Source organism: Sphaerodactylus townsendi, linkage group LG11 (assembly GCF_021028975.2).
Source record: "Sphaerodactylus townsendi isolate TG3544 linkage group LG11, MPM_Stown_v2.3, whole genome shotgun sequence".
Lineage (NCBI taxonomy): Eukaryota > Metazoa > Chordata > Lepidosauria > Squamata > Sphaerodactylidae > Sphaerodactylus > Sphaerodactylus townsendi.
Window position 1 is genome coordinate 54,329,222 of NC_059435.1, and position 25,438 is coordinate 54,354,659.

Sequence of the window (25,438 nt, forward strand, 5' to 3'; positions counted from 1 at the left end):
CAAAGTCACCTCTACGAAGTTCCAGGAACAGTCTGGATGACTTTCCAGTTCCAGGTGCGTGAAGTTGAGAGAGATTTTTTCATGGGCTGGCTGTCGGATAATGTAAATGCATTGCCTGTTGCTGAGGTAAGAATTAGGCCAGTAAGGAGATACAATAACCCCCATGCTGTCTGTGAAATTTCCTCCACAATTGGGGTCCGCTGTGATAATGGAAACAGAAAATGGTTACTCATGATGTCAAAAGCACCCTATTAACCAGATCTTTATCCAAAAATGGATGCAACTGAGCACACGATGTACACAAATACAAATACACTTACCAGGGGATGTAGTGTATGTGACATGGAAGCCTCTGTCATTATTGGCAGCATTGGAGTGGAAGTGTACCCAGGCATACGGACCAGTGGTTTGAAGAGGAGGTGGTGACCAAGTGCTGCAGTATTTTCCGAGAAGGGGATCTTGGAGGAGGAGGCCATCTCGAATCTTAACAAAAGCATGATGACAGATGCTTGCAGTACATCATGTATGCAAATAGTACATACATAAGAAAATCAGACCAACAGTCTCTCCAGTCAAGCATCCTACTTCCTATGGGAGCAAGCAGATGCTCCCAGAGGGCTTACAGGCAGGGCAAAACCTCTCATGGTTATGGCACTCAGATAGTTTACTAAACATGGAGGTATGCCCCCAGATTTGTATAAAGCATTTTTGGACTGGTGGGCCCCCCTTTTGGCCTCTCTGTTTACTATGGTTGATAGTTCAGGTACTGTCCCGGGGTCTTGGGTAAATGCAGTAATAACACCAATATTCAAAAAGGGTGACCAGATGTCACCGGCTAATTACAGACCTCTTAGTCTTTTATCTGTCTCCGGTAGATTTTATGCCAAACATCTGTTAAATAGGCTTTGTACATGGATCAATGATGGAAAAATCATTCACCTCGAGCAAATAGGGTTTAAAAAAGGCTGCTCTATGCTAGACCACTGTATGATCCTTAACCTCCTGTTATTAAAATACAAAAAAAGATCTAAGATCTTTGCTGCCTTTTTGGACCCGAAAAGTGCCTTTGACCCAGTTGTTGTAAACATGGAGGTTCCATTTAGTCATGAGAGGAAATAAACATTTATGGAGCTATCATTCACTAATTTGTCTTAATCCCCTGCACTCCAAGTTAGCAGCCGTCATTATACCTTGGGACAGTTAATTGTACACACATACACAAAATTGCTTTTCAAACCCTCTAGAACTGATTGTGATGTTTCTGGAATCTTCCTGATAACTGTTCTGTAGAATGATGTAATAGCAACTCTTCAACAAAGAAAGTCCTTAAAGATCATTTGTTAGTTATATTTTCCAGCCGTGGGATCACTCCTGTTAAAACTACAAAACGTAACTAAAGAGTCAATTATGCGACAGACTCTTTGGCTCATTCCGCACATGCAGAATAATGCACTTTCAAACTGCTTTCAATGCTCTTTGAAGCTGTGCGGAATGGTAAAATCCACTTGCAAACAGTTGGGAAAGTGGTTTGAAAACGCATTATTTTGCGTGTATGGAAGGGGCCTTTGTCTGCTTGTCAAACTGTTCATGACAGTTCAGCAGGTTGCATCAACTACTTCTTCTTTACAACACACTATAGTATAATCTTGCTTTTTTGCTGACCATGAACATCAGATGTAATGATACTTGTTCTGCATGGCAAGTATTGTTTTAAAAAATACTTCTAAACCACATGAAAAAAACTGGAAGTACTTCCCTGTATATTTCCCACCCAATGGCCAAAATGGTTACAAGTTTTGATTCACATCTCCAAGGAAAAGAAAAAAAGGTCTTCTTGGTAAAAATTATTTATCTGCCATTTTTTGTTTCTTTCAGTTCATAACTGAAGGGTTTTATACCACATATTTTCTGTGCTATCTTTCCCATTTTGTTCATTTCCTTGATGAAGTTTTATACAAAATATTTGTGTTAAAAAAAATGATTGCTTGCACTTGTTGAGTTTTTATACCACCCAGTACAGATGCTCAGAAGAAAGGCAGGCCTATAATTTTTTTTTAAATAAAATAATTACTACCCCATCATTGCTGCACTTTTAAGCAGGCAATTGTTTAAACAGGAAGATAAATCACTCACAAATATAAACCAGTCATAAATCAAACACTGCTTTTTTAAAAAAAAAATCTACAGTCAGATGTTCATCTCAGTAGTCCTTAGTGATTTTAATGACTGACAATCTTTTTGAATTAGCAGTGTTTTCAGACATGCCTGGTTTGTGAAAAACAGGTGTGAACCTGCCAGTTGTTCCAGATCAAAGTGAACAGACCTGTCTACTGACTTATGTCTCAACACCACAGTCAACCATGGTGTGTTTATTTGTCACATACATGTTCCAAGAAATTCACAGCAGCCCTATTTCTGAGTCAGTGCCTTTATGTAATTTTCCACAGAGTATAGAACTACTTTGTACCCCATCCACAAATAGTGAAGGAGGGCAGACAAAAGTACTGAGAAAGGAAAAGGCTGGGAACAACTACTTCTCCAGTAGTACTGGAACATTAAAGAGCATATTCCAGATAGTTAGATGGCAGCCCAAAGTGTAAAGCAGCAGTAATTTAATATAACTATTTAGTATTCTCATCCACAGTTCTTACCCAGGTCACTGTGAAAATGATTATATTACACAAGATTGAAGCGGTGGCATAGTGCCAAGGGGGTGGGGGTGACACACCGGACGCGCGCCGGTGTGGGGGCTGTGTGGGGACAGTCACGGGCATGGCAGGGGCGAGGGGCACATGCATGCCCCAGGCACAGTTCCCCCTCACTCCGGCCCTGGATTAAAGAGAGTGGATTTTTAAAAAATGACTATGCTTCCATTTTCCTAAGTCTTCTTTACATAGATAGCAGCATGTTTCTGCAAACCTTTGACTGGGCATTGTAATTACAGTTTACCTCTAAGTAGTCTTGGCTGCAATTGACATGGTGTTCAAGCCTCAGTGTTCCAAAGGCAAAAGTGATAAGAAGACCAGGATTGGTTGAAATGATCCAATAACAATCCCTATTGAGAGGATAGTTCCCTGGGTAGCCAGGTGAGTTAATTGAGCCATAAGTGTTTGAAAGTTCACCACCACACTCTACAAGAGAGAGAGAGAAAGAGACCCCTTCTTAATTCACGCATAGCCAAGATAGATTTTTGGCTGCAGATTTCCTACATTTATTATAACAATTATTTAAGCCTGCAATTCATCCTCCAGTAACTCAACAAATTATTTAATCTAATAACATGTTTCAGAACAAATAAATGTGCTAAAATATAAGCCCTCCACTCCAGATCTCTCAAATCAATGAATGCATGCTTGTCTGCTATTATTAGTAAGGTTGTTGTATAATAACTTCAACTATTTATTTTAGCAAACTTCTGTTTCATCCTTCTGTAATAAATAGTACCGTATACTATATGTTATAGTTATACCTGCTAAAAAGTTGCAACTTCTTCAACAAAGAGAGAGAAAATGTGAATGGGTAGCAAATTTAGGCACACAGTCATGACTAAATCCCACTTAAAGCAATGCGAGTTGGGATATCAGTTAGTCACAGATGGAGATACATAAAAAATTACTAGTGAGAAAGTAGTGGATGGAGTTTTGCTGGTTTGTAAATATATGAGCTTCTGTTTTGAAGCCCTAAGAAGAGATGTGCATGTTTCAGTCTGGTGGTTAGGCTTATCAGGTCTCCTGAAATGAATGGAACATAGCTTCCCAGAGAACATTCTAGATTAGAGTCCTAGAATCTTGGAGACAAACAAGATTTTTGAAATACAAGCTTTTGAGAAGTAAAATTCCATTTGTCAGATATGCCATCAAGTATTTGACAAAGGGAGCTATGACTCTCGACTGCTTACACCATGAAAATCTTGCTGGTCCTTAAGGTGCTACTGGACTCGAATCGAGCTGTTCTACTGCAGAACAACATGGCTACCCTCCACAGCTATCTTCAGGATGCAGTCCGAAGCAGAAGGGCTGAAGCCTCATTGGAAGCTGCATTGGAAGGGTTGTGCCAGCACCCATGCCACCAGTGCTGTGCAAATATGGCACAGACCCCTGTATGGACCCCTGCACAGAGAAATCTACTTTGGTAGCGGTAACCAGGGAATGGTATTCCATGCTTTGGCTCCTGAGCCACAGGAGATTGAAGCACTCCTGGGGAAGAGACAACTTTAGTTGATCCCCAAATGACTTTTAGCAGTAGTGCAGGGGAGAAATGCCCACCCCTCCTTTAATGGTACAGACTTACACCTCCCAAAAGGGTGGAATAAGTCTTGTTTCCTATAGGCTTTCCCAGGGGAAAAGGAGTTTCTCATTCTCCTCCCACACCTGCACCATTGCTTGGCACTTTGGAAACAGCACGGTGCCAGCCCCAGGGCCCATTCTACTACCACCACCCCTTTGCATTTGTCTGCCCGAGAGCATGCTGTAAACCTGTAGCAGTAAAGTTAAGCTTATTGTTTGTTGGTATCTTAGGAAGCCATCAAGATCAAGCTTTTACACCATGGCTTGATAAATCTGCTTTCTGATCTTCTGTCTTAATCCTGGAACATCCAGCATGATGAAGAGTCCTAGTGGGCTCAAATTCTTCCACAATTTGTCATAAAATTATGGTTGACTCTAATTTCATTCTTGGTTTGGGATTTTGCATGGATCAATGTGGCTTTACAAATTTTTCTATCCAGAAGATGGCCACTGACCTAGAATTGTGCCCTAAAGACATTGTGCCCTAAAGAATTGTGCCCTAAAGAGAAGGGAAGGTCAGGCAGCATGGGAAGGGCCTGATTGATGCCTATCATTCAACTTGCCAAGTCAGCAGGAAGCCATGATTATGCCACGGATGGAAAACCTGCTGTGAACATTTTAAAAAATATTGCATCTGCCTTCAGTGCAAAAATTATTCCATTGCTATTTCTGAAATACAGTTGTGTACTAATTTTGTTGCACGGTGACCATCAGTCTTTTTTCCAGCCTTGCTTGAAAAGTTGCAGAAAAAAATCCAGCCTCCTAATTTTTTAGTCACAAACTTCCTTGTGATTCATCAACTGAAAAGCCAGAACAAATGTCCACAACATCAAAAGCTTTTTCCATAGAGGAAATGTGTAACATGAGAAGAATCCCTGAGTGCTGTTTGAGTTTGTGCTTGGAATTATTAAATTTTTCAGCTATGAAATGAGATTTAAAATATACATTTATTTAAGAAGAAACACATTATCAAAATGTGATTAACGCTGCTTTCAAATCCACTGAATTCATGGGTCAAAATGTGATTAACGCTGCTTTCAGCTCCACTGAATTCATGGGCATATTTCAGCTCTTGATCCTTTCGAAAATGTCTGAGGAAATTACTGCCCTTCTTATTCAACTTAATCTTACCAGGTTGCCGAGATTCCCAATGAACTGTAAACCCTCCTGAGTTAACCGTGCGGTCAGAGCGAAACCAGATATACAATGAATTATGACTGCTGAAAAGTTCATCTGGGTGAGTTGACCCACAGTATTTTCCCAGCATTTGGGCTGATGATGACTCTCCATCGTGTATCTGGAGATAGTCAGACCTACAGTTGCTACTTTGCTCCAGTTGGAAGAATGGAAAAGTGATACGCAGGATCTAATGGGAAAGAACAAACATCTATTGAATGTCCTTGTTTTTCTATCTGTGCCTGTGTCTCTCAGCTAAAGGATGATTAGAGATTGTTTATACTAGCACTCTGAGTGGATAAGATAACACCTGTCAACACGATTGTACATTTGCCAGAAAATGTAGTCATACTGATGGCTAAATGAAAAGAAAACAGAAAAAAAAGAATACCAAATATGCAAACTGAGTAGAGAAACCAAATTCACTATCCTAATTTTTTCAATTTACATGATAATACTGAATAATGTTTATGTTTTTGTAAAGTGACTTAAATATCCAGGCACTATACAGTAAGTACTTCTGCAGATTTATATCCTAAAAGATCCAGTGTGGTTTGATGGTCAAGAGTATCAAAATAGTATCTGGAAGACCTGAGTTAAAATGCCCATCATACCGTAGAAGCTTGCTGGGTAGCCACACTTTTTCAGCCTAACCTACCTCAAATGGTTGCATTGAGGATAAAATGGAGGAAAGGAGAATGATTTAATCCACTTTGCATCCTTGTTGAGGAAAAAGGTGGGCTATAAATGCATTAAATACTAATAAATATAATAAATAAAAGTTTACCTACTCTCCCATTCCTCACCAGAGACACTGAAGACTAGGGAAATATTTTCCTAAAGTATTGTCATAAGCCATTAGAATGTTATTCTTGGCCCTGGGAGGTCTTCATTTAAATCTATTTTAATCCTACACTTCCTTCATTGAGCTTAGAGTGGCATGCATTGTTTTCTGTTCTCCATTTTGGTCTCTGAACAGTTGTGTGAGGTAAATTGGGCCTTGTGTATTCAACTGACTCCAGGTTGCCCACAGCTTTATAGTGCAGTGATGATTTGAGCCACTGAGGTGTAATATTGATATTCTTTTCATCAACTGTTGTGCAGGCTGCTATCGGGGGGGGGGGGGTAGGGAAAGGCCAGCCGTTGATCCCTGTGTGGTGAGGGGGGCCCCTATACCTTGCAGGGATCAATGGCCAGCATTTTCCCTAAAAAAATGATAGCAGCCCACTGAATATCGATATAAGGAATCACACCCGGAAGGAGCAAAACCCTGAAGCAAGGGGAAAACATCACGGTTTTCCCGCTCTAATGAACTGCAGACCTTCTGGACTCTCCGGAGCTGCAAGTGGGATTGCATCAGTATATAAATATCTGTCCTGGAGAAACCTAACCTTGCCACGGGGCAGAGAACCAGTGAATAATTGGCCAGAATCTAGGGATATGAGGAAGGAAAGGGTATTTAAGCCTATCCTGCCAATTCATAGTTCAGATCTTACAAATACAAGGTGGCCACTTGTGGCCAACCTAAGATTTGGATCAGATTTTTCAGCAGCAATATGGAGGCTAACAAAAATAGTCAAAGCAAGTCATGTACAAATAGAGGTGAATCCTTTCACTTCTATTTATAGCTGCTCAATTGACCTCACTTGCTGCCTCTGTCCAACCCCTGGGAAAAAAATCCATGCTCTAAATTTTTCTCGAAGAGATTATTTATTAATAAAGCTATTTGTGGAAGCAAATGGCCACTCTAGTCCATAAGAAAACCATGTCATATCCATAACTGAGACAACTTGTGGGTTTCTTATGGAATCCTTTGGCTATTTGGTTTCATTTCCAGGGCAATCCCTCTTACCTTGTCATGAGTAGTCCGAATGACCCAAGCACAACTGACCTGGTGATCATATCTCTCAGTGCCTGGATTGTTTGGGTAGCTGAATGAGCCTGAGGGGTTGGAAAGAAAACCTCCACACACTGCAGGCATGGAAAAGAAAGAAATGCAGTAATTATTTCCTTAGTGGAAATGAAGAACACAAAACACTAATATAATGTCATTAATGTGAAATTTAAAAGCTGAAAGGGCAAATATTTATGTGAAAGGATTTTGGATAACTTTTTACCGTTATGACCTTTGCTAAAGCCCATGCCAGTCAAGAATGATAGACAATATTGTAGTTTCTGTCAAGAAATTGAACTCTGTACAGCTCTACAATTTTGTCTAAATACTGAAGCTGAACAAACCACTTTTACACCTCTTTGCTTCTTGCCAATAGCCCCAATGAAACCACCTTTGGGCGTTTCCCCACTTACCATTGACCACCCTTGCTGCACGCTACTCTCAGCGCGCGTCATTTCTGGTGCGCTCCCGGGCTTCCCCATGACTCGCGCTCTGTGTGGGGTTATCAAAAGGCGACGTTTTGAGGAGCGTCTGGAATGACGCGCGCGGAGGGGGCGCGAGAGCGGCAGCGTCAGGGTGGCTGCATTGTCGCCGCCCCTGTAGTGGGGAGTGCTGCGGGACCCCGCGCTACTTGGCAAGAGTAGCGCGCAGCAAACGGTGAGTGGGGAAAGGGCCTTTGATAGCATGATTTTGTGCTATGGCACGATCAATAATCCAGTATTTTATTTTGTATTTTAACATTGTATAATACTATGTATCACCCTTGTGTTTATTCTCTGATCTTGGATCATAATAAAGATTGAGTTGAATACTGCTTCTTTTTAGAAAGACCTGATTTGGGGCTGGGCGCCTTAAGACATACTGCCATAAATAAGGACCAGCTCAAAACATTTTTAAAAATTGAGAAAATATACAAATGCCTTCCCTGCTAGGCAAAACGTCCTCCATTTTATTAACCTATCTTCGCCTAATCTCAGACATATTTTAATGCTGGCCCAAGTGGATGCGCTTCCCTCGGCGGTCCTAAAAGGCAGGTTTCATCGGACCCCCTATCATAAAAGAACATGTCCCTGCCCACGGAAAGCTATTGAAACAGTTGAACATGTCCTTTTAGACTGTGATCTATGCTGTCTGCTAAGAAGACAGTATATTGATCTCCATATTGAGAACTGGGTCTTATCATCGGACAATGCCAAGACTTTCCACTTGCTCTGTGACTGACACCCACAGAGATCTTTGGACGTAGCAAAATTTCTGGCACTGGCTCAGCAGATTCGATCCAGGTTCTATCCAACTATCTTTTAACTAATTATAATGTCTGAACACTTTTTATCTTAATTAATTTTATTTCTTTTAATCCTTGTATTTTTTCCATCCATGCCAATAAAAGGTGGATGATGGTGATGATGAACTACCTCTAACTCAACAGATTAACAAGGAACAGCAACCCAGTAAAAACCTAATGTGATCAAATCACTTAAAAATTAAGTCTGCACAATGATCATAAAGCAATCTAAGGTAATAAATGATAATGGCAATAGGCTAAAGTCATGGAGAGTGTCGTATTACAGCCTCTGCTAGATATGGTAGAGCCGTGTTTATTGGTACAATCAAATCTGTTCAGGAGGGCATTTGAGTGCAGTAAAGAGCACTTGATTCACATTTGGTTTTGTCCCAAGAGGGATATATTATGATGATGTGGAAACATCAAGGAAACCTTTGACTGCTTCTTTGCCACTGACAATGCCCACAAGTAATACAAGTTCAAGGAACTTGTGTCTGATAGATGGATGACAGAAGATTGTCCACATTTGGGGTAAAAGTCTAATATAAGGTAGGAATTTTAATAGATACTGAACAGAAATTACACTGTTTTGGCCAGAAGACTTTTGTTTAATTCATATTTTGCTTTGTGTTGTTTACAGGCTTCCAGATAGAGCCTAACTGTATGTGGAGGATTAAACCACCATTGCTAAAATGCACACCCAGAGGCTACGCAAGCATTGGAATGATTGGAATCTGACACAAAGTGACAGGTAGGGCTTCTGATCTGGAGCCAAGCAGAAGATGCAGTGGGCAAACAGAGACAGGGATTCTGAGCAATTCAGTGTGTTACTGTGTAGCTGTAGTACCAATCTCAGGCTTACTGAAATGGTGGTGCTGATTTTCAGCAGAGCAGATTCTTCCATAGAATAATTGTAAGACTCCTAGAGCTATAGTTACCCATTCAAAATAACTGGAACATAATGGTGCACTGTTTAGTTACCTTGTTGAGGTCTCTGGCATTCAGGTCCAGCCCAAGTGTTTGTACATTCACAGGAGTAGCCATTCACCCTATCAGTGCAGCTTCCCCCATGTTGACAAGGATTGCTGGAACATTCATCAATATTTTCTGTACAGTTGACACCATTCCAGCCAGGATCACATAAACAGTGGTAGCCGGAGAGAGTATCCTGTAGACAACACACACACACACACACACACACACACACACACACACACACACACACACACACACACACACACACACACACACACACACACACACACACAGAGAGACAAACTCAACAAAAATCAAATAAATTGCAACACAGTCTAGTCTGTTCTAGCCAGGTGACTTGGTCTTGTATGCACATTGCTATGGGCTAAATTCAAACCAGGTATGACTTGTAGAACACCAAAATAAATGAACATAACATATGGTTTACACAGTGGTTTGACACAAGCGAAGTCTACACTGAAGTGAACAATATGTTCTTATGATCTTAATGGCATGAATAAATATATCATTTTATCCAACCAAAATGTTATATTTTATTTAATGATTCATAGTTTCATACTAAGCCAATTTTTGCATTTTAAGCACAGCATCAAACACTTACAAGGCACTGTCCATTTAGACAAGGGTTTTGATTTTGGCAGATATGGCTGAGAGCCACACATCCACTTGAGCCATAGCCATTGCCAGTGTATCCAGCTGGGCAGACACAGTTAGGAACAGGGCCTGAAGTAGAGGAGCCACAATAGACACAAACTTGGTTATGGATTTCATTATTTATATCATTCTAAACAGTCAATTTCCTGGACCCTGAGAGAGACCGTTTCATATACTATAGCCGACTCACTAATAAAGGCCCACTTATACCATAAAATTGATTTGGCTAGAGAAGAAGAGTTGGTTTTTATACCCCAGCTTTCTCTACCTTTAAGGAGCCTAAAAACAGCTTACAATCACTTGCCCTTCCCCTCTCCAGAACAGACACCTTGTAAGGCTGGTGGGACTGAAAGAGTTCTGAAAGAACTGTGACTAGCCTAAGTTCACCCAGCAGGCTTCATGTGGAAAAGTGGGGAAAGAAACCTGGTTCACCAGATGACAGTCAGTTGTTCTTAACCACAACACCATGTAGCTCTCAGAGCTGTTTCCTCAGGTACAAAGGAAAAACCTTCAGAGCTCTACCTGCTCAGAGAGGAAACTAGAAGTCTTTGATCTCTGCAGAAATAACTCTTTTCCCCTTAGGTAAGACCCAAGAGTCCTGAGGTGTACCCACTTCCATTCTCACATGAATATTACATGTAAAAGTGCTATCAAGTTAAGGTACAGGATAGCATTTTTGCTTGCAATATACATGTGAAAAGTCCAGCCTTGGACTTCTGAAGAATTCCTTTGCTGAGGGCTTGAGATCACATGACTTAATATAACTGAGAGCTCCCTGAGAACCACACTCAAACAAGGCAAGCTTCTAACTGTTTTGAAATATATATAGTATTACCTGATCTACTGGTACATGTAGCAAGTGGATGACAACCTCCATTGTTTACTGAGCAGATATCAACTTGGGTGCACACTTTCCCATCTCCATGATAGCCTAGTTAAAAGTAAAAGGGGGAGTCATCTGACAGTAAAGCATAAAAGGAAGTGCTCTTTTTTGTTGCTGCCATGCAGTGAAAAAGACTACAGAGGACAGTGGTAACAGAAGCCCTCTTCTTTGCCAGAAGCAAATTCCTTCGCCATTTTATCATCTTAGGAAGCTTCGTACTAATCTTGACATCAGAATAGGCCATTTATATTAACTGGGCATATAAATCAGTGTGAACTTTGGTGATGAGAACCAAATCATATGACTATACTGAGGGTTGCCCTTTGTTCTTCCAGTTTCCTTGGACTTCTGCCGCATGACTGCGAGAGTCATTCCTGAAGCAACCAAGATGCAAAACAAAACAACAAACAGCTGGTGGTAATGCTGCTATAGAAGCTGATGCAAGCCTCAGTACACGGGCACTCATGAAGATTGAGGTATGCTAAACAGAGAAAAGGCGCCTGTGAATTACCACGAGGCGGAGTTGCTGATCGGGGTGGGGGATTGGAATGAGCCCAGCTGACACTGCCCAGACAAGGGCGGAACTGGAAAGGGAGCCACTGTGGGAAGGGGCAGCGTCACCAGATGAAAGGAGGAGCGAGCCGAGGCTTTAAAGGGACTTGCCCTCCTTTGTTCAGGCCATGTGCTTGCCGGCCGACGATTTGCCCACCCACCTCACCCTGCTTTTATATGTTAATGCATGCTGTTCTGTCATAGCCTAGTTCACGGCGGTTTGGCACATGGGTATTGATCTGGAAGGGCAAGGGGAATGGGGCTAGGGAGCCGCGCCTTCCCCTTGGGAACGGCAACAGTGACAAGAGGTGACCGCCCTGTCGAACCGGGCCGAAAGGGGGAACATCTCTGGCCAGGAGCGGCCGCCCGGCAGAGCCCCACAGTAGATCGAAGCTCGGGACTGGGCACCCGCCCTGCTGATCTGTAGCACGTACCCGCATGACCAGATCCAGACTCTTGAATCTGGAGATCAGTTATAATTCCAGGTGATCTCCCAGACCTACTGGGAAGTTAGCAGGTGCTGGTGCTCCTAGACCAGGGGAGCTCCTAGACCAGGGGTAGCACCACTATTACCAATTCTATTACCAATTGGTCATCCTGGCAAGGGCGGATGGGAATTGTAGTCCATGAACATCTGGAGAGCTGCAGGTTGCAGACCCCTGTCCTAGGCAGATGTTCATAGGTAACAGAGGCCAGATGCTGTGTACTACTGTGGAACAAAGCAGAGCCAAATGTGTAAAGGTGCAGGCATAGGGGGTGGGGGTGAGGGGGCTGGTGGCCTGAGTTTCAAGTTCTGCTTTCACTGCATCAGCAATTGAGACCTAATGTCTTTTGCTAACAGGGTTAAACAGTTTTCACCCTTACTGTGAGCAATTACTAAAATGCACTTAATATGATGAAAGCCAGTTTTTTTAAAAAACAAACAAAAAACCTACAGAATTCCTCATTTTGAGGTGCACCTGATCATGGCAATGCAGACTTTGGTTTACCTGGTGGACAGTGACTGCAGTAGGAGGACCCCATTGTGTTGATACACTGAACCAATGGGGTGGTTGAGCAGCCTCCATTATCAGTCAAACATTCATTAATATCTTGGCAGCTGTAGCCATTTCCTTGCCAGCCTGTGGAAAGATGGGTGACAAAAGAAAAAGAGACAAGAAAACAGGAGGAGAATGTAACTAAACCAAACAAGACATTTGCCACTTATATTCCTTTCCATTCTCAGGTATTAACTCATGGAATTCACTATTACAGGATGTGGCAGACTGGAGATGCGGGCATATATTGCAATACTGTGCAACCATGCCACCTCCAGAGGGCTTTCAGGAAGCATGGGGAGGCAGGAAAAACAAAGAACCTCCCCAGCTGGTTGAAAGACCTCCATGAAGCTGAATGGATGCTATAAGTCTGGGGCACTGGCCGTAGCATCTGTGGTGTGAAAGAACGGGTGGGAGCCAACTATAGGTCTGCAGTGCCCACCTGCCTCCCACTTTGCCCACCCTGACAACACATTTGCAAAAATGCACTAGTGAAATGGGGCGACATGCAGAGCAAGCTCACGCTAGTTCTGTTGAACTGTTTGCCCTCCACACTTTGAATGGGGCTGTTAGACGGCTTTAAAAAGAGATTAGGAAAAATCACAGAGAAATATCACTGGCTATTAGACAAGTTGAGCATCCAGGTTTGGGAAGACGGCCACTTGATGGGAGAGAGTGATAATGGACAAATGGCTTTCTAGCCAGGTTGTGGGCATACTATGTCATGAAGTTATCCACTGAGGGAAACTGGATGCTTGGCTAGACGGACCTCAACTATATTCTTGTTAAGAAGAAGAGGAGTTTGGATTCATACCCCACTTTTCTCAACAGCAAGGAGTCTCAGAGCAGCCCATGGTCACCTTCCCTTTCCCTCCCACAACTAAGTATGTCAAAATATTATAGGCCGCTGGACAGGTTTGATGCCAGATTCACAGTACCTTTAACCCAAATTAGAAGTGCATAAAGCCTTAGATCACAGAAAGAATGTTTCTGAATCTCACTCACCAGCTGGACAAAGACCACACAAATAAGATCCTAAGGTGTTATGACATTGTACAGGAGGGTTCAATGAGCATGGAGGTTGAGGAAGGCTACACTCATCAACGTCGACACTGCAGGAAGGATTCTCGGGTGCAGACTTCCAGCCACTGTCACAACTACAGCTGTACTTTGGCTGTTGGGTTAAAGACACTGAGAATTAGGGAAGTCATGAGAATGACTATAAATGAAATCAAAGAAGGTATTCATAATAAACCCTTTTGAACGACTGATCATTTCAAGCCGGCCTTGAACACACAGTGATTGGTATCTGCAGAGTCCCCTTTTCAATTATTGCTTCTATAATTTCATCATGATTTTTCTTCCACTGGCATTAAGCTTTAATGTGCACTAGCAGGATGTATTGTTAGCATGCTGTGTAAAGCAAGCTTGTAACTGACTCAAAATAAGAGAGAAAATGATAAGTAGCCACAAAAATCAACCCAACCAAAAACAATCAGCCCCATCTCCTCTTTGGCAAAAAATTAACCTGCAAATGTACAAAGGCTGTTTTTTCTTTGTTTTAATCTGGGAAGGTTTGATGAACGAAAATAACACATATAAATATATAACCAGAGTAATTTATGTTCTGTTCCAGAACATTTCAAAATGCTGCAGACAGGAAGTTACTTTATCAGACTATAGTACCTCATGCACAGTAAGGGGAAGCATTATGCTACTTATAAACATTGGGTTGTCAAAAATTTGGCATTTTTCTTCCAAAGATTAAGGATAGTGGAGGGCAGGAATAAAAAGGAAACTGAGGCTAGGGTGGAGGGGAGGGGATGTGGAACAGAAGATAAGCGAAAGGATTAGCCAGAAGGCTATGGACATAACTTTGGCCAGGACCTAACTGCCTGAATCTCTTTATAACACTCCTTGACCTTTGCTTTCAGTCAGGGATTGAATGCAAGGTCCTTGGTCTGTGTCTATTGTTATCATAAGAAAAATCAATTTAGCCAACATTCAGCATGACTGTCATAGGCCAGAAAACTAGTAAGACTGGAGCTAGTGTCACTTTGGGGGGACTCCTCCTCCTTACCTGATTGTGTTGCTCTCTGATTTCATCGATACAACGACCATGCTCACACAGAGCTGTAGATCCCTGCTGGCAGTCGTCAAATTTTGATGTGCATTGGAATCCATATGTTTCTGGCGTACAAGTGCAGCTTTGAAATGAAGAATAAAGTAACAATGCAATTTATCTGTTCATTTGTTTAAAACTGTCCAGTGAGCTGCCCAACATGAGCCAGTTTCATGCTAAATGCGTACATTATTTGTGTATCGATTCAATCAATCAGGGGCTAGACTCAATATGACCAACTAAATATCCAGGTGAAATACAGGGAGTACTTGCCTTGTTCTGTCTGGCCACTCATGCTATAGAGTGGCTTCATCCAAGTGCTGCCCCTGGACTTCCTAGGTCACATCTGGTGTTTCTGAGTGTTTAAGAGCCAGCGTGGTGTAGTGGTTAAAAGTGGCAGACTCTAATCTGGAGATTCAGATTTGATTTTCCACTCCTCTAAATGAGCAGCAGACTCTAATCTGGTTAACTGGGTTTGATTCTCCACTCCTCCACATAAGCCTGCTGGGCTAGTCACAGTTCTCTCAGACCCTCTCTGTTTCACCTACCTCGCAAAGTGTCTGTTTCATGTTTGTTTACTTCACCATGTTTAAGCTAGGACTTTTAGAGACCTGAGATTTCCTGGGGGTTAAGGAAATGACCACATAGGACCATCTTAATTCTGAAAATAGAGTGACTAAGAATGAAGCCCTATGCGATGCTGCCTTTTATAAGATCTGAGTTACCTTTGGCCCAGTTCATTCAATCCAGCCACCTGCTCATTTCATATTGAGACTGTTTATGAACATTGTTTGGTGGTCATGGTGTGGTTTAACCACAAGGCAGGCTGCAAATTGCATATGCCAGTATTGTTAGAAGACTTTGTGTTTGGCATGAAACAAGACTGCCCTGCTCTGCTTCCCAATCTGAGGAATTCCTTGCTAAAATATGGCTAGATGGATACAATGGATCACAAACAAGAATAGCCATATGCCTTAGTACTTGCCCTTTCACATGTTCAGATAAGGCCGCCTGGAGTGAGATGTGCAAGGCCGGGAAAAAACATTAACACATATGATTGAGCAATACCTTTTTCTTCTACCCTTCTTCTCAAACTGGCATTACAATAAAAAATACCATGACTAATGAATAAACAGCAACATTCAATAAAATCAGCACAACAGCAGCCTAAAATTAAAACTAGAAAGGTTAGCATATGATTTTTGTACAGTAACAATTTCAGCAGTAGTCAGAATGACGGATTATTAACTTTCCTTTGTGCCTTTTGTTTCATTTTCTGGTTGACTTGATAAATTAAAAGCAAGGTAACTTGGGGTACTGTGTGCTGCCTCCATTGAAGTGGTGCTCATTAACTCAGATTTCAAAGCTTTAATGCTCTACTACCCCAAACTGTAATAAGAGAGCGGCTTGCATTTTAACAGACTGTTGCTTTCGGACAGTGGGATTTATTTCCTGGCAAATGGCATTTAAGGTGTTGGTCTCTGCAAGCACATAAATGCTTCCATTCTCCTCCCTCCCACAGTTCAGGCAGAATGAACAAAGCAAAATGGCCTAGTTCAAAAACAAGGACAGCGGGTTGGCACTTCAAAAAAGGGGACCACAAGGCTCAAATTGCTAGCCAAGCAGATTTTGGAACTCCAAGTCCTGCTATGATTGAACTCTCTGAAGAGGAATAAACTGCTATTGTATTTTATCTGCTCTGGTAAAAATTTTAATGTATTGCTGCTTTCCAGATGCTAAGATCAAACCTCTCGAAAGCTGCAGATTCTGCAGGACTACTTGGGTAGCATTCCCAGCTGGGCTGTAAATGAATGAATGATTTGTTGAATGACAACCATTCTTCATCCTTAGTTTTTTAAATAGAGGATGAACATATCACACTGTTTTCTTGACTCGTAGTTCTTTTCAGAGTAGTTAGTAGCACATGGTTACCTCATTTAACCTCAGACAATGCCTTTGTGTATTGGACCTTTGTGTATTGGACCAGATGACATGGGCTGAGGTCTATATAAACATATGATGCTGCCATGCCAAATCATGTTAGTGGTAATTCAAAACCACATTGTCTGCTCATGCTGACTCTTCAGGGTCTTTCTCAACACATGCTACCTAAGATCCTTTAACTGGAAGCAACAGAGACCTGGGATCATCTTAAGGCGAAGTATGTGCTTCACCATGGAGCTATGACCACCATCTAAAGTTCATGCCACAGCTTACTGTTTCTGTTAAATACAGACCAACATGCTTACTCTGTTTTCGGCAGTCTTTTAGGCACTGCTCCTCCTTTTCCTACACATCTTATGCACTTGTCAATAGTAGAAGCATGAAGCGCTGGTTGTTCTGGAGCTGCTGCTGGTGAATGTGCTGGAATCTAAACCACTGCATCCCCACCATGATGTGACCCAGTTGTCCTATCCATACATGCCTGGAGGGAGCGGGGTAAACCACTTCATCTTATTGTTCTCATTCAACAGCCTGTTGGCTACACTCACTTTCTTCAATTCACTCAAGAATGAAAACAGAACTCCCAGATTAGCTGCTAAGGCAAATATAAACTATACATTGGACAACATGTTCATCTGTATTACAAATGCCTTTTTTCTACATTCACAATTATCAGAAACAAACAGCAACAGCACAACTGTGGCTCAAAGACAATCTATCACATTTTTATCCTATCCTTACTTTAAGGAGGTTAAGGCAGATTGCTTTGTTCTTTTTTTATGGTTTAGATACCAGACAGAGAAGGGCAACAAACTCCATGTTAAAAAAAATCTGAATTCTCTGGGAGCACTGAGAAAAGTCCCACTGGGAAAAGTCCCTAAGTCTCTTCAACAACTGAATAGAAGCAGTGCTGCTGTCCATTCATTTGTCTAAAAGCTTGCAGGTGATGACAAAGCTTTGCAAAACCAGAAACATGCCAAGCCAATATTTGAAGAGGAAAGTATTTTTTTTATTCCAAAGCCAGAAGCAAAACACTTTACAGAGGACTCTGGCATGCAATCCCATCTCATGGAAAGGCCTTTGTCAGGAAATTATGTTTTGCCCGGCTTGCCACTTCATAATAAAACAAGCAAGCCTTTCAAGCATGGTCACTCACTACAACCAAGGAGGGCTGAAACCAAGGAGAGCTATACACCTAGTAGACAAATCTTTGGCCTCAAAAAAGAGAAAAAAGTATGAGCCAGGGTTAATGTATTTTTACAAGCCTCCACAGACCTGCCCCTGCCCCACCAGCCTGGCCCATTTTTAGCTGGCAGAAAGCTGTTTTCAGTCGGCTGGAAAAGGTAAGTGGGTGGGGCTGTGGGGGAAGGGGCTTTGGGGGAGGGGAGGAGCCACAGGGGTGGAAACCTAGAGTGCACCCTGGTGCACTTCTGCCCAGCTTTGGCACTGCCATACCCTGTCAGAATTCCAAATGGGCCAGCAGCATAAAACAGATTAGAGAACCCTGCTCTACCACACTGGAAGACAGCATTTGTTTTGTTTACATGTGTAGTACAACTCTGTCACAGACTTATTGTTACCAGCTCATGGCTGGCAAGAAGTGGGATATCACTGATTATGTCATTTTTAGAGTGACCTAGAAGTGCCATCATGACATTGGGGCACTGCTCTAGCATTTACCCAAAACTCTGTGGTTCAGTTAAAAACGATGTCATGTCATCAGTACAATACTGATCACCCCCTTCTATTTTTCATGCCATTTCCCCCATGCTGCCCAGCTGAGTGGTGGTGGTGGGCAGTGCATGTGGAGGGCAGGATGTTCCCCGTAGGTATGCGGGATCTGGTTACTCTACTCTCAATGTGGAGGGATTCCAGCGTCCTAGGCACATTTTCTAGCACAAGAACAATGGAAGCTTTGCTCTTTTGCTATGCATCAGGGCATAGGCCCAAAGCAGACATGTCCTGTGCAAAAGTTAGCATTTTCTTCATTCTTGTATTTTAGAGTGACACAAGGTTGAAATGGCAGATCTACATATATGTATTAATTTGTCCACCCATACATGTACAAAGCAGGAGGCAGAGTGTCGGTTTTAGGAATCAAAACAAAGGAGTGAAGAGAGCTAAACTGTTTTACTTTCTTGTGCTTAGTTGGTTTATGAGCTTTCTTTATGAATATGTCAATTAATGTATGCTCATATGAATTCCCACACAAACATATGAAGCTGCCTTACACCGAGTCAGATCATTGATCTATTAGTATTGTCTTCTCTGACTGGCTCTGACTTCTCTGACTGGCTGTCCACGTCTCAGGTGAAGATTTTTCTTCACATCAACTGTTAGCTGAATCTTTTAACTGGAAATTCAAGGGACTGAACTTGGAAGCCGCTGAATGCAAAGAAGATGTTCTACATCAGAGCCACAACCCTTGCCAACCTCTAATGAATTCCTTATAGCATTTAATGATGCTACAATGGCCTTCCAAATAAGGGCATTATAGAGTTACCTGTAACTGCCTGGGGTGTTTACACATGTAGCTCCATTCTGGCAGCCCAGAGGTGTCCCAGAATAAATCTGGCATTCATTTACATCAACAGAACAGAATGGTCCCTTAGAAAAGACAGAAACACAGTTTATTTCCCAAGAAAAACAGGAATACAATGGGGCCTGCAGAGCCTGTGGATTACTATAAAATTTCAAAAGATGTGCAGCATCTGGCTTGCTGTTTTCCTTAATAAACACTAAAACAAATCCCAGCTGTTCCCCTCACCCAACATATCCCCAAAAACTGATTTTGCTTAATTTAAAACAAAGAGTAACGGCAATTATAGTGTAAGGACAGCTCTCCTCAGGGACTAACATCATGCAGCTTTAGCCCTCAAGCTACTGATACCAGATATGCAAAGAGGAAAAAATGTTCTGCAACAGGAAATATGAGATAGAGATTCTTTTGTGTCCTGTCTTAAACACTCCACTTAACTTCTATGGACAATTCAAAGAACCGCAAGGTTCACATCCATCACCATGCTAATTACTACTTCTGTTTTTGGGTTTTCTCTGTATGGATTACATGGCATTTTGTAGTTTGTTCGTTAGACACAGTAAAATTCAGGATGAGTCTTCAAATTTACAGCTTCCCATTTGAAGTCCATATGGTATGGTCTCTGAAAAACTGTACCACATTATTTGGTTGAATGCATACATTAGCTGCAAACTGGATATTTGTTTGTTTGTTTGTTTGTTTGTTTGTTTGTTTGTTTGTTTATAGGCTGCCCTTCCCCTTGTGGGACCAGGGTGTCTTCCAACAATATGTAAGTATAGAATCAATATAAGAACAATAAAACAAGAATTACTGATGACTGAAGTAAGCATATCACTATCAATGGATTCATTTAAAACCCAATGGCTGCTACACTCAGCATTGAACTCTTATTCTCAGTGCTGGAAAATAGGAGGGGGAGAAACAGAAAGAAAGAGATGGAGGTCATTAGATGGTACACCCTACTTTGGCAGCCAGAAACGTGAGGGGGCTATTTTGAGTGCCACTGGGTGGGGATCCCTCTCTGAGGATGAACATCCTTGTAGCTGAGCAAATGCTAAAAGGATCCAAACCTTTACCCTATTCATTCTTTGAGGTTGGCTAAGAGAAATTGACTAATTCAAGGTCACTTAATTAACTTTATGGCAGACTGGGGATCTAATCTCTGCTCTCAGACTAATGCTCTGACCACTGTATCACACTGTCTTTAGGGAATGGCTTGCCATTGGTTCTACTGATAAAACTGCAAGTGCCAGTATCAGTTCCCTTGCAGAGGATTGCGCCACTAATAACAATTGCACTTATGTATATCGTGTAATTGAAAGATACTTCATAACGTCTTTACCTGCCAGTTGTTGGGACAGAGACAAAAGAAAGCATCCAACAAATTGATACAGGTACCAGAATTCTGACAAGGATTGCTACTACAGGCTTTCCTCAGGAAGCTCTGAAACAAAGGCAAACATGAATGCAATAAGTTAGCATTTATTATTTTACTTGCTTAGTTTTTTTACACAACCGCAGGAATGCTAAAGGCTCTATTTGGGCACTAAATTACTGGAAATCAAAGTCCATGTAACATAAACTCTACTGGTAGAAACTACATCTCTCAAAAACCAGAAACATTTCATTTTATATCTTCAGACTCCCATTTTGGGGGAGAAGGAAAAATGCCTTTTGAAGATTTAACCATGGACCGTGCAGCTTGGAATGGGTTATATCACAAACCTATGATCAGGTTGTGATTTATTCATTATGCTGCCTTTCTGTACAACCAGAGTCCATGAGGCAGTGAACATAAAAACATTAAAAATTTCAAACCATTAAAAACACAGTTAAAATGATACAACTCAATTAAAAACATATACAAAGCATTAAAAGGAAGGTCAATACCATTTTGACTGGCGATATCCCAGACGAAACACGTTAGTGAAAGACACTAACAGAAGGAAACAAAACAATTTCCCTTGGGAGGGAGTTCTAAAGTTTTGGTGCAATAATGGAGAAGGCCATTTCTTGGATTGCCACCCATCTGGCCTCAGATGGCATGGACAACCAAAGCAGGGCCACTGATGATGACTGAAGTAAGCAGATTTCATATGGGAGAAGGCAGTCTCTATCAGGTAAAGACTGAAGTAAGCAGATAAGTTCATATGGGAGAAGGCAGTCTTTATCTCGGTCCCAGGCTATATAGGGCTTTAAAATTCAACATCAGCACCTTGAATTGAGCTCAGAAGCAAACTGAAAGTCAGTGTAGGTAGAACAAGACTGGAATGATGTGGTCCCTAAGACCCATTCCACTCAACACAGTACCAAATAGAGCTTTTGGACAGTCTTTAAGGTCAGCCCCACATAGAGCACATTGTAGTAATCTAATCTAGATGTGACCAGAGCATGCACCACAGTGGCAAGATCTTTTCCGTCCAGGAAGGTCCACAACTAGTTTGCCAGCAAAAGCTAGTGAAATGGTCCCTTGGCCACCATTGCCACCTAGCAGGAGGTCTAAGTCCAGGAGCATCCCCAAGTTACAGATTTGCTCCTTCAAGAAGAAAATTTCATCCCAAACAGGGAATAACATGTTTCCTGCATCAGATCTTCCTCCACCAGTTGCACCTCCATTTCCTCCGGATTAATTCTCAGCTTGTTAGCCCTCATCCATTCCAAAACATTCCAAAAGCATCCAGACACTTGTCCACTGTTTCCCCAGCCTTCCCAGTATGTGATGATAGCTTGAGATAGAGCAGAGTGTCATCTGCATATTAGTGGCAGCTCAGCCCAAATCTCTAAATTTAAAATGCATAATATCCTTTTTTGGGCATTAAAATTGTTCACCTGTTCAAGATTTTGAAGTCTGCCTTCAATGTTCATAATCTACAACAGAAATAAAAAAGACAATTATATATGTTGATGATGTTTAGAATCACTAGACAGGCTGAAAACCAAAGTCTTTGGAAGTAAAAGTTTATAAAAACAAAAAATATTGCCATCATTTAATCATTTAGTCCAGGGGTCCCCAAACTACGCCGGGGGCCAAATGTGGCCCCCTGAAGGCATTTATCCGGCCCGCCAGGCATGGTGGTGATGGCTCCATTCATGTGCAATGGGGGCTCGAGGGAGAGGAGGAACCGGCCCCAACGGCTGTTGATTGCAGTTACATGATGGCACCCCCAAATCTCCATGAATTTTCTGACCCAGAGTTGGAAACCTTACATGTGGCAATGCCTGCTCCGCCCTCCTCTCAGCTACTCCATGTGTTGCTCTCAGGCTTTCTTGTTCCGCCTCACTCTGATTGGCATCAGCCAGTCATTTTAATCCGCCCGCTGGTCGCTAGGGAGGAAAGAACCCAGGAAGATACCTGATCCTGGGTTAGATGGAATGTTTCATTGGGAAAGTTCTGCTTTTTTTTTTTTCAGGGGAAGGTATTCCACAGCCTCCCCAACAATATTTGGAGCCCACCCTATACTTGACATACTTTGGTCACTGTTCTAAAAATAGACCATGACAGAAAGGCTGAAAGGTGAAATCAAACATTTTACAATCATTTGTGCATAGGAATTTGTTCATAGTTTTTTTTAGTCCGGCCCTCCAACAGTCTGAGGGACAGTGAACTGGCCCCCTGTTTAAAAAGTTTGGGGACCCCTGATTTAGTCCTAAGCAGTCCTTGGGGATCTAAGAAATACCAGGGTTCATTTCAGATACCACTAACAAACAGATATTTATCTGTGACCAGTGCGAACCTAAACAGTGCAGTCCTGAACAGAGTTAATTGCTTCTAAGTCCACTGTAGTTTCTTTGTCTTCAAATGGATTTAGAAGGGTTTAGGATTGCACTGTAAATCATGGTTTAATTCATGGTTCATAATTTTGGTTTATCTAAGGTTTAAAATCCATTTAATGAGCAAGAAACAATGTCCAACTTATTGAAGAACTTGAATTCAGCAAATTATGATTAGATGAAAGACTTTCTAATCCAGGACATCTTCAGTCTTAACTCTGTATGTCAGAGAAGTAGACTGGGAAGGGGAAGAAAATAAATAGGCTTCAGCTCCTGAAGAACCAACTGGACTTTGTGACATATGAATACAAGAATAAGATATAGCAAATGCTCTAAAATCAATTTTCAAAATTAGTTAGGAGGCTGATGTCACAAAGATTTAAAAGGTACTTTCCAGTTTGTATTTGCCAAGCTGTAATGCATATCTTTAAGACCTCTGGACTATCTAATAAGTTTCTTATCAGGAAGATATTAGACTGGTAATTCAGCACAGCGGTGAAGAAGCTCCCTGCAATATATTATCTCAGCATTTCTGTTTTTTTCTGGTATCATTATTATTATTATTATCATCAACCTCAGCAACAACAACAATAATGTAATATAATAATTATGTTATTAGTATTTATAATGTTTGTAGAAATTGTTTCTTACCTTGGAATGAAGATAGGTAATCTGATTGGAAACATTTTGAGGGATATTGGTGACTCTTTTTAGTTCAAGAATCTCATCTTTATTCTTTTTGATCTAAATGTTGAAAGGAAAAAGACAGTCCCACTGTTCTTTATAAAGTATAAAGAATGAGTACATATTTCACAGAGACCTAAACAGTTGCTAATAAGAACTATAAACTCAAAAAGCTGCTGCTGTGTGCCAAAGGAGCGAGCAAGTTCATCTTGAAGGGGTTTTCTATTTTGTGTACAATAATCTTTAATCTTCTGTGTGATATTTTTGCAAGTCTTCCTCTCCTGCCAATGGTACAGTTTATTCTAAGCTGTTTTTCTGAGGATGCCAGTGCACCACATGTGCCCCCTACTTCACACCCCTCCTCCCTAGACAGCTAGCCTACTGTTAGGAGTTTCTGATCTGTGTGACCAAGCAGCCAGGAGTCCCGGGTGAGATTTTTTTTTCAACACATATTTGGAATGGGAGTTTATTTTAGTGGTTTTAAAAGGCAGTTTTTTCACTCATGTTTTAAAGGAAGAGAATATGTTTTTCCAGCAACACCTGTTAAACTCTAACTGGTTATACCAGGGAGTCAACCAGGGACTACCTGAGTGGAAAGCATGTGCCATCTTCCTGAGCTATGACCCTTCCCCATAGTGCAGACAATTATGCTGTCATGGGCAATGACTGCATTGCCTTATATCAGGGTTTCCAGGTCCCTACTGGTACGGTTTCCAGGCCGGAAACTCCTGTGGATTTGGGGATGGAGCCTGGGGAGGACAGGAACCTCCGTGTTTTACATTGCCATACAGTCCACCCTCCAAATACTCCGTTTCCTCCAGAGGAATGGATCTCTGTAGTCTGGGGATGAGCTGTGATTCTGCGGAATCCACGGGTCCCACCTGGAGGGTGGCATCCCAATCCTATATATAAAATATGATCTAAACGCTGGGGAAATAGAATATTCCCACCACAGAAATACATCTTCAAGAGAATATGTGTCGCTCCATAAATTAGCTTTTTGAAAGAGTATTGAAAGGGCCATAATTTCTTTCATGTTTGCTCTGCCACAGAGTAACTTGGCATCCCTGCTAAAATGTTGTTCAAGTTCAGTCAGATAACACAGAGTTGTCTACGTTATCTTTTCACCTTTACATAAATTCACATTTTATGGCACTGCAATCACTTCATAAAACAAACAGTAGCTGGTTAAAGAGCAATTCAAAAAAAATTCCTTCTTGATCCTTTAGATGGAATGGAAGGAGGTGAAAGAAGATTCAGAATGGACTTTAAGGAGGGATAGATTCTGGATTTGCCTACATGTATACTGTAAAGAACCCTGAAGCCAAAGGAGTAGATGCCTTCTAACATCTGCAGAGGCCTGAAATACAACGGAAGGTCCACCATCTGCCAAAGAAATTTGGCCCATCTGTTCCCACCAGGAATGAAAGACTGCCCCAGAAGCTCCTAAGATGTCCTCATTTGCTGCTGCTTAGTAGTGACTGGATGAGGCAGTGGAACATGCTTCTTCTACACAGCTTGAAGCCCCCACTAGCTTATTTGGACAGTAAAGGAGCGTGAGAATTGTTCTCCACTCCCTCTTCAAGGAAGGTATATGCATTTGTACACAAACCAG

General features: G+C 41.7%; 1 protein-coding gene across 1 annotated transcript in view; it reads right to left on the reverse strand.

Moving 5' to 3' along the window:
* CUBN (cubilin) overlaps positions 1-25,209 on the reverse strand; it is a 144,266-nt gene extending 119,057 nt beyond the window's left edge. Inside the window, exons 1-16 of the mRNA XM_048510490.1 lie at positions 25,123-25,209; positions 23,791-23,883; positions 22,198-22,236; positions 20,711-20,812; positions 19,333-19,436; positions 14,844-14,970; positions 13,769-13,937; positions 12,716-12,847; positions 11,127-11,222; positions 10,239-10,360; positions 9,623-9,809; positions 7,315-7,433; positions 5,418-5,652; positions 2,950-3,131; positions 321-483; positions 10-200 (exon numbers count right to left, since the gene is read on the reverse strand). Of these exons, the coding sequence (XP_048366447.1) occupies positions 10-200; positions 321-483; positions 2,950-3,131; positions 5,418-5,652; positions 7,315-7,433; positions 9,623-9,809; positions 10,239-10,360; positions 11,127-11,222; positions 12,716-12,847; positions 13,769-13,937; positions 14,844-14,970; positions 19,333-19,436; positions 20,711-20,812; positions 22,198-22,236; positions 23,791-23,883; positions 25,123-25,209 (2,148 nt within the window). The remainder of the gene's footprint in view (positions 1-9; positions 201-320; positions 484-2,949; positions 3,132-5,417; positions 5,653-7,314; positions 7,434-9,622; positions 9,810-10,238; positions 10,361-11,126; positions 11,223-12,715; positions 12,848-13,768; positions 13,938-14,843; positions 14,971-19,332; positions 19,437-20,710; positions 20,813-22,197; positions 22,237-23,790; positions 23,884-25,122) is intronic.
* Between the last annotated feature and the right edge of the window lie 229 nt (positions 25,210-25,438).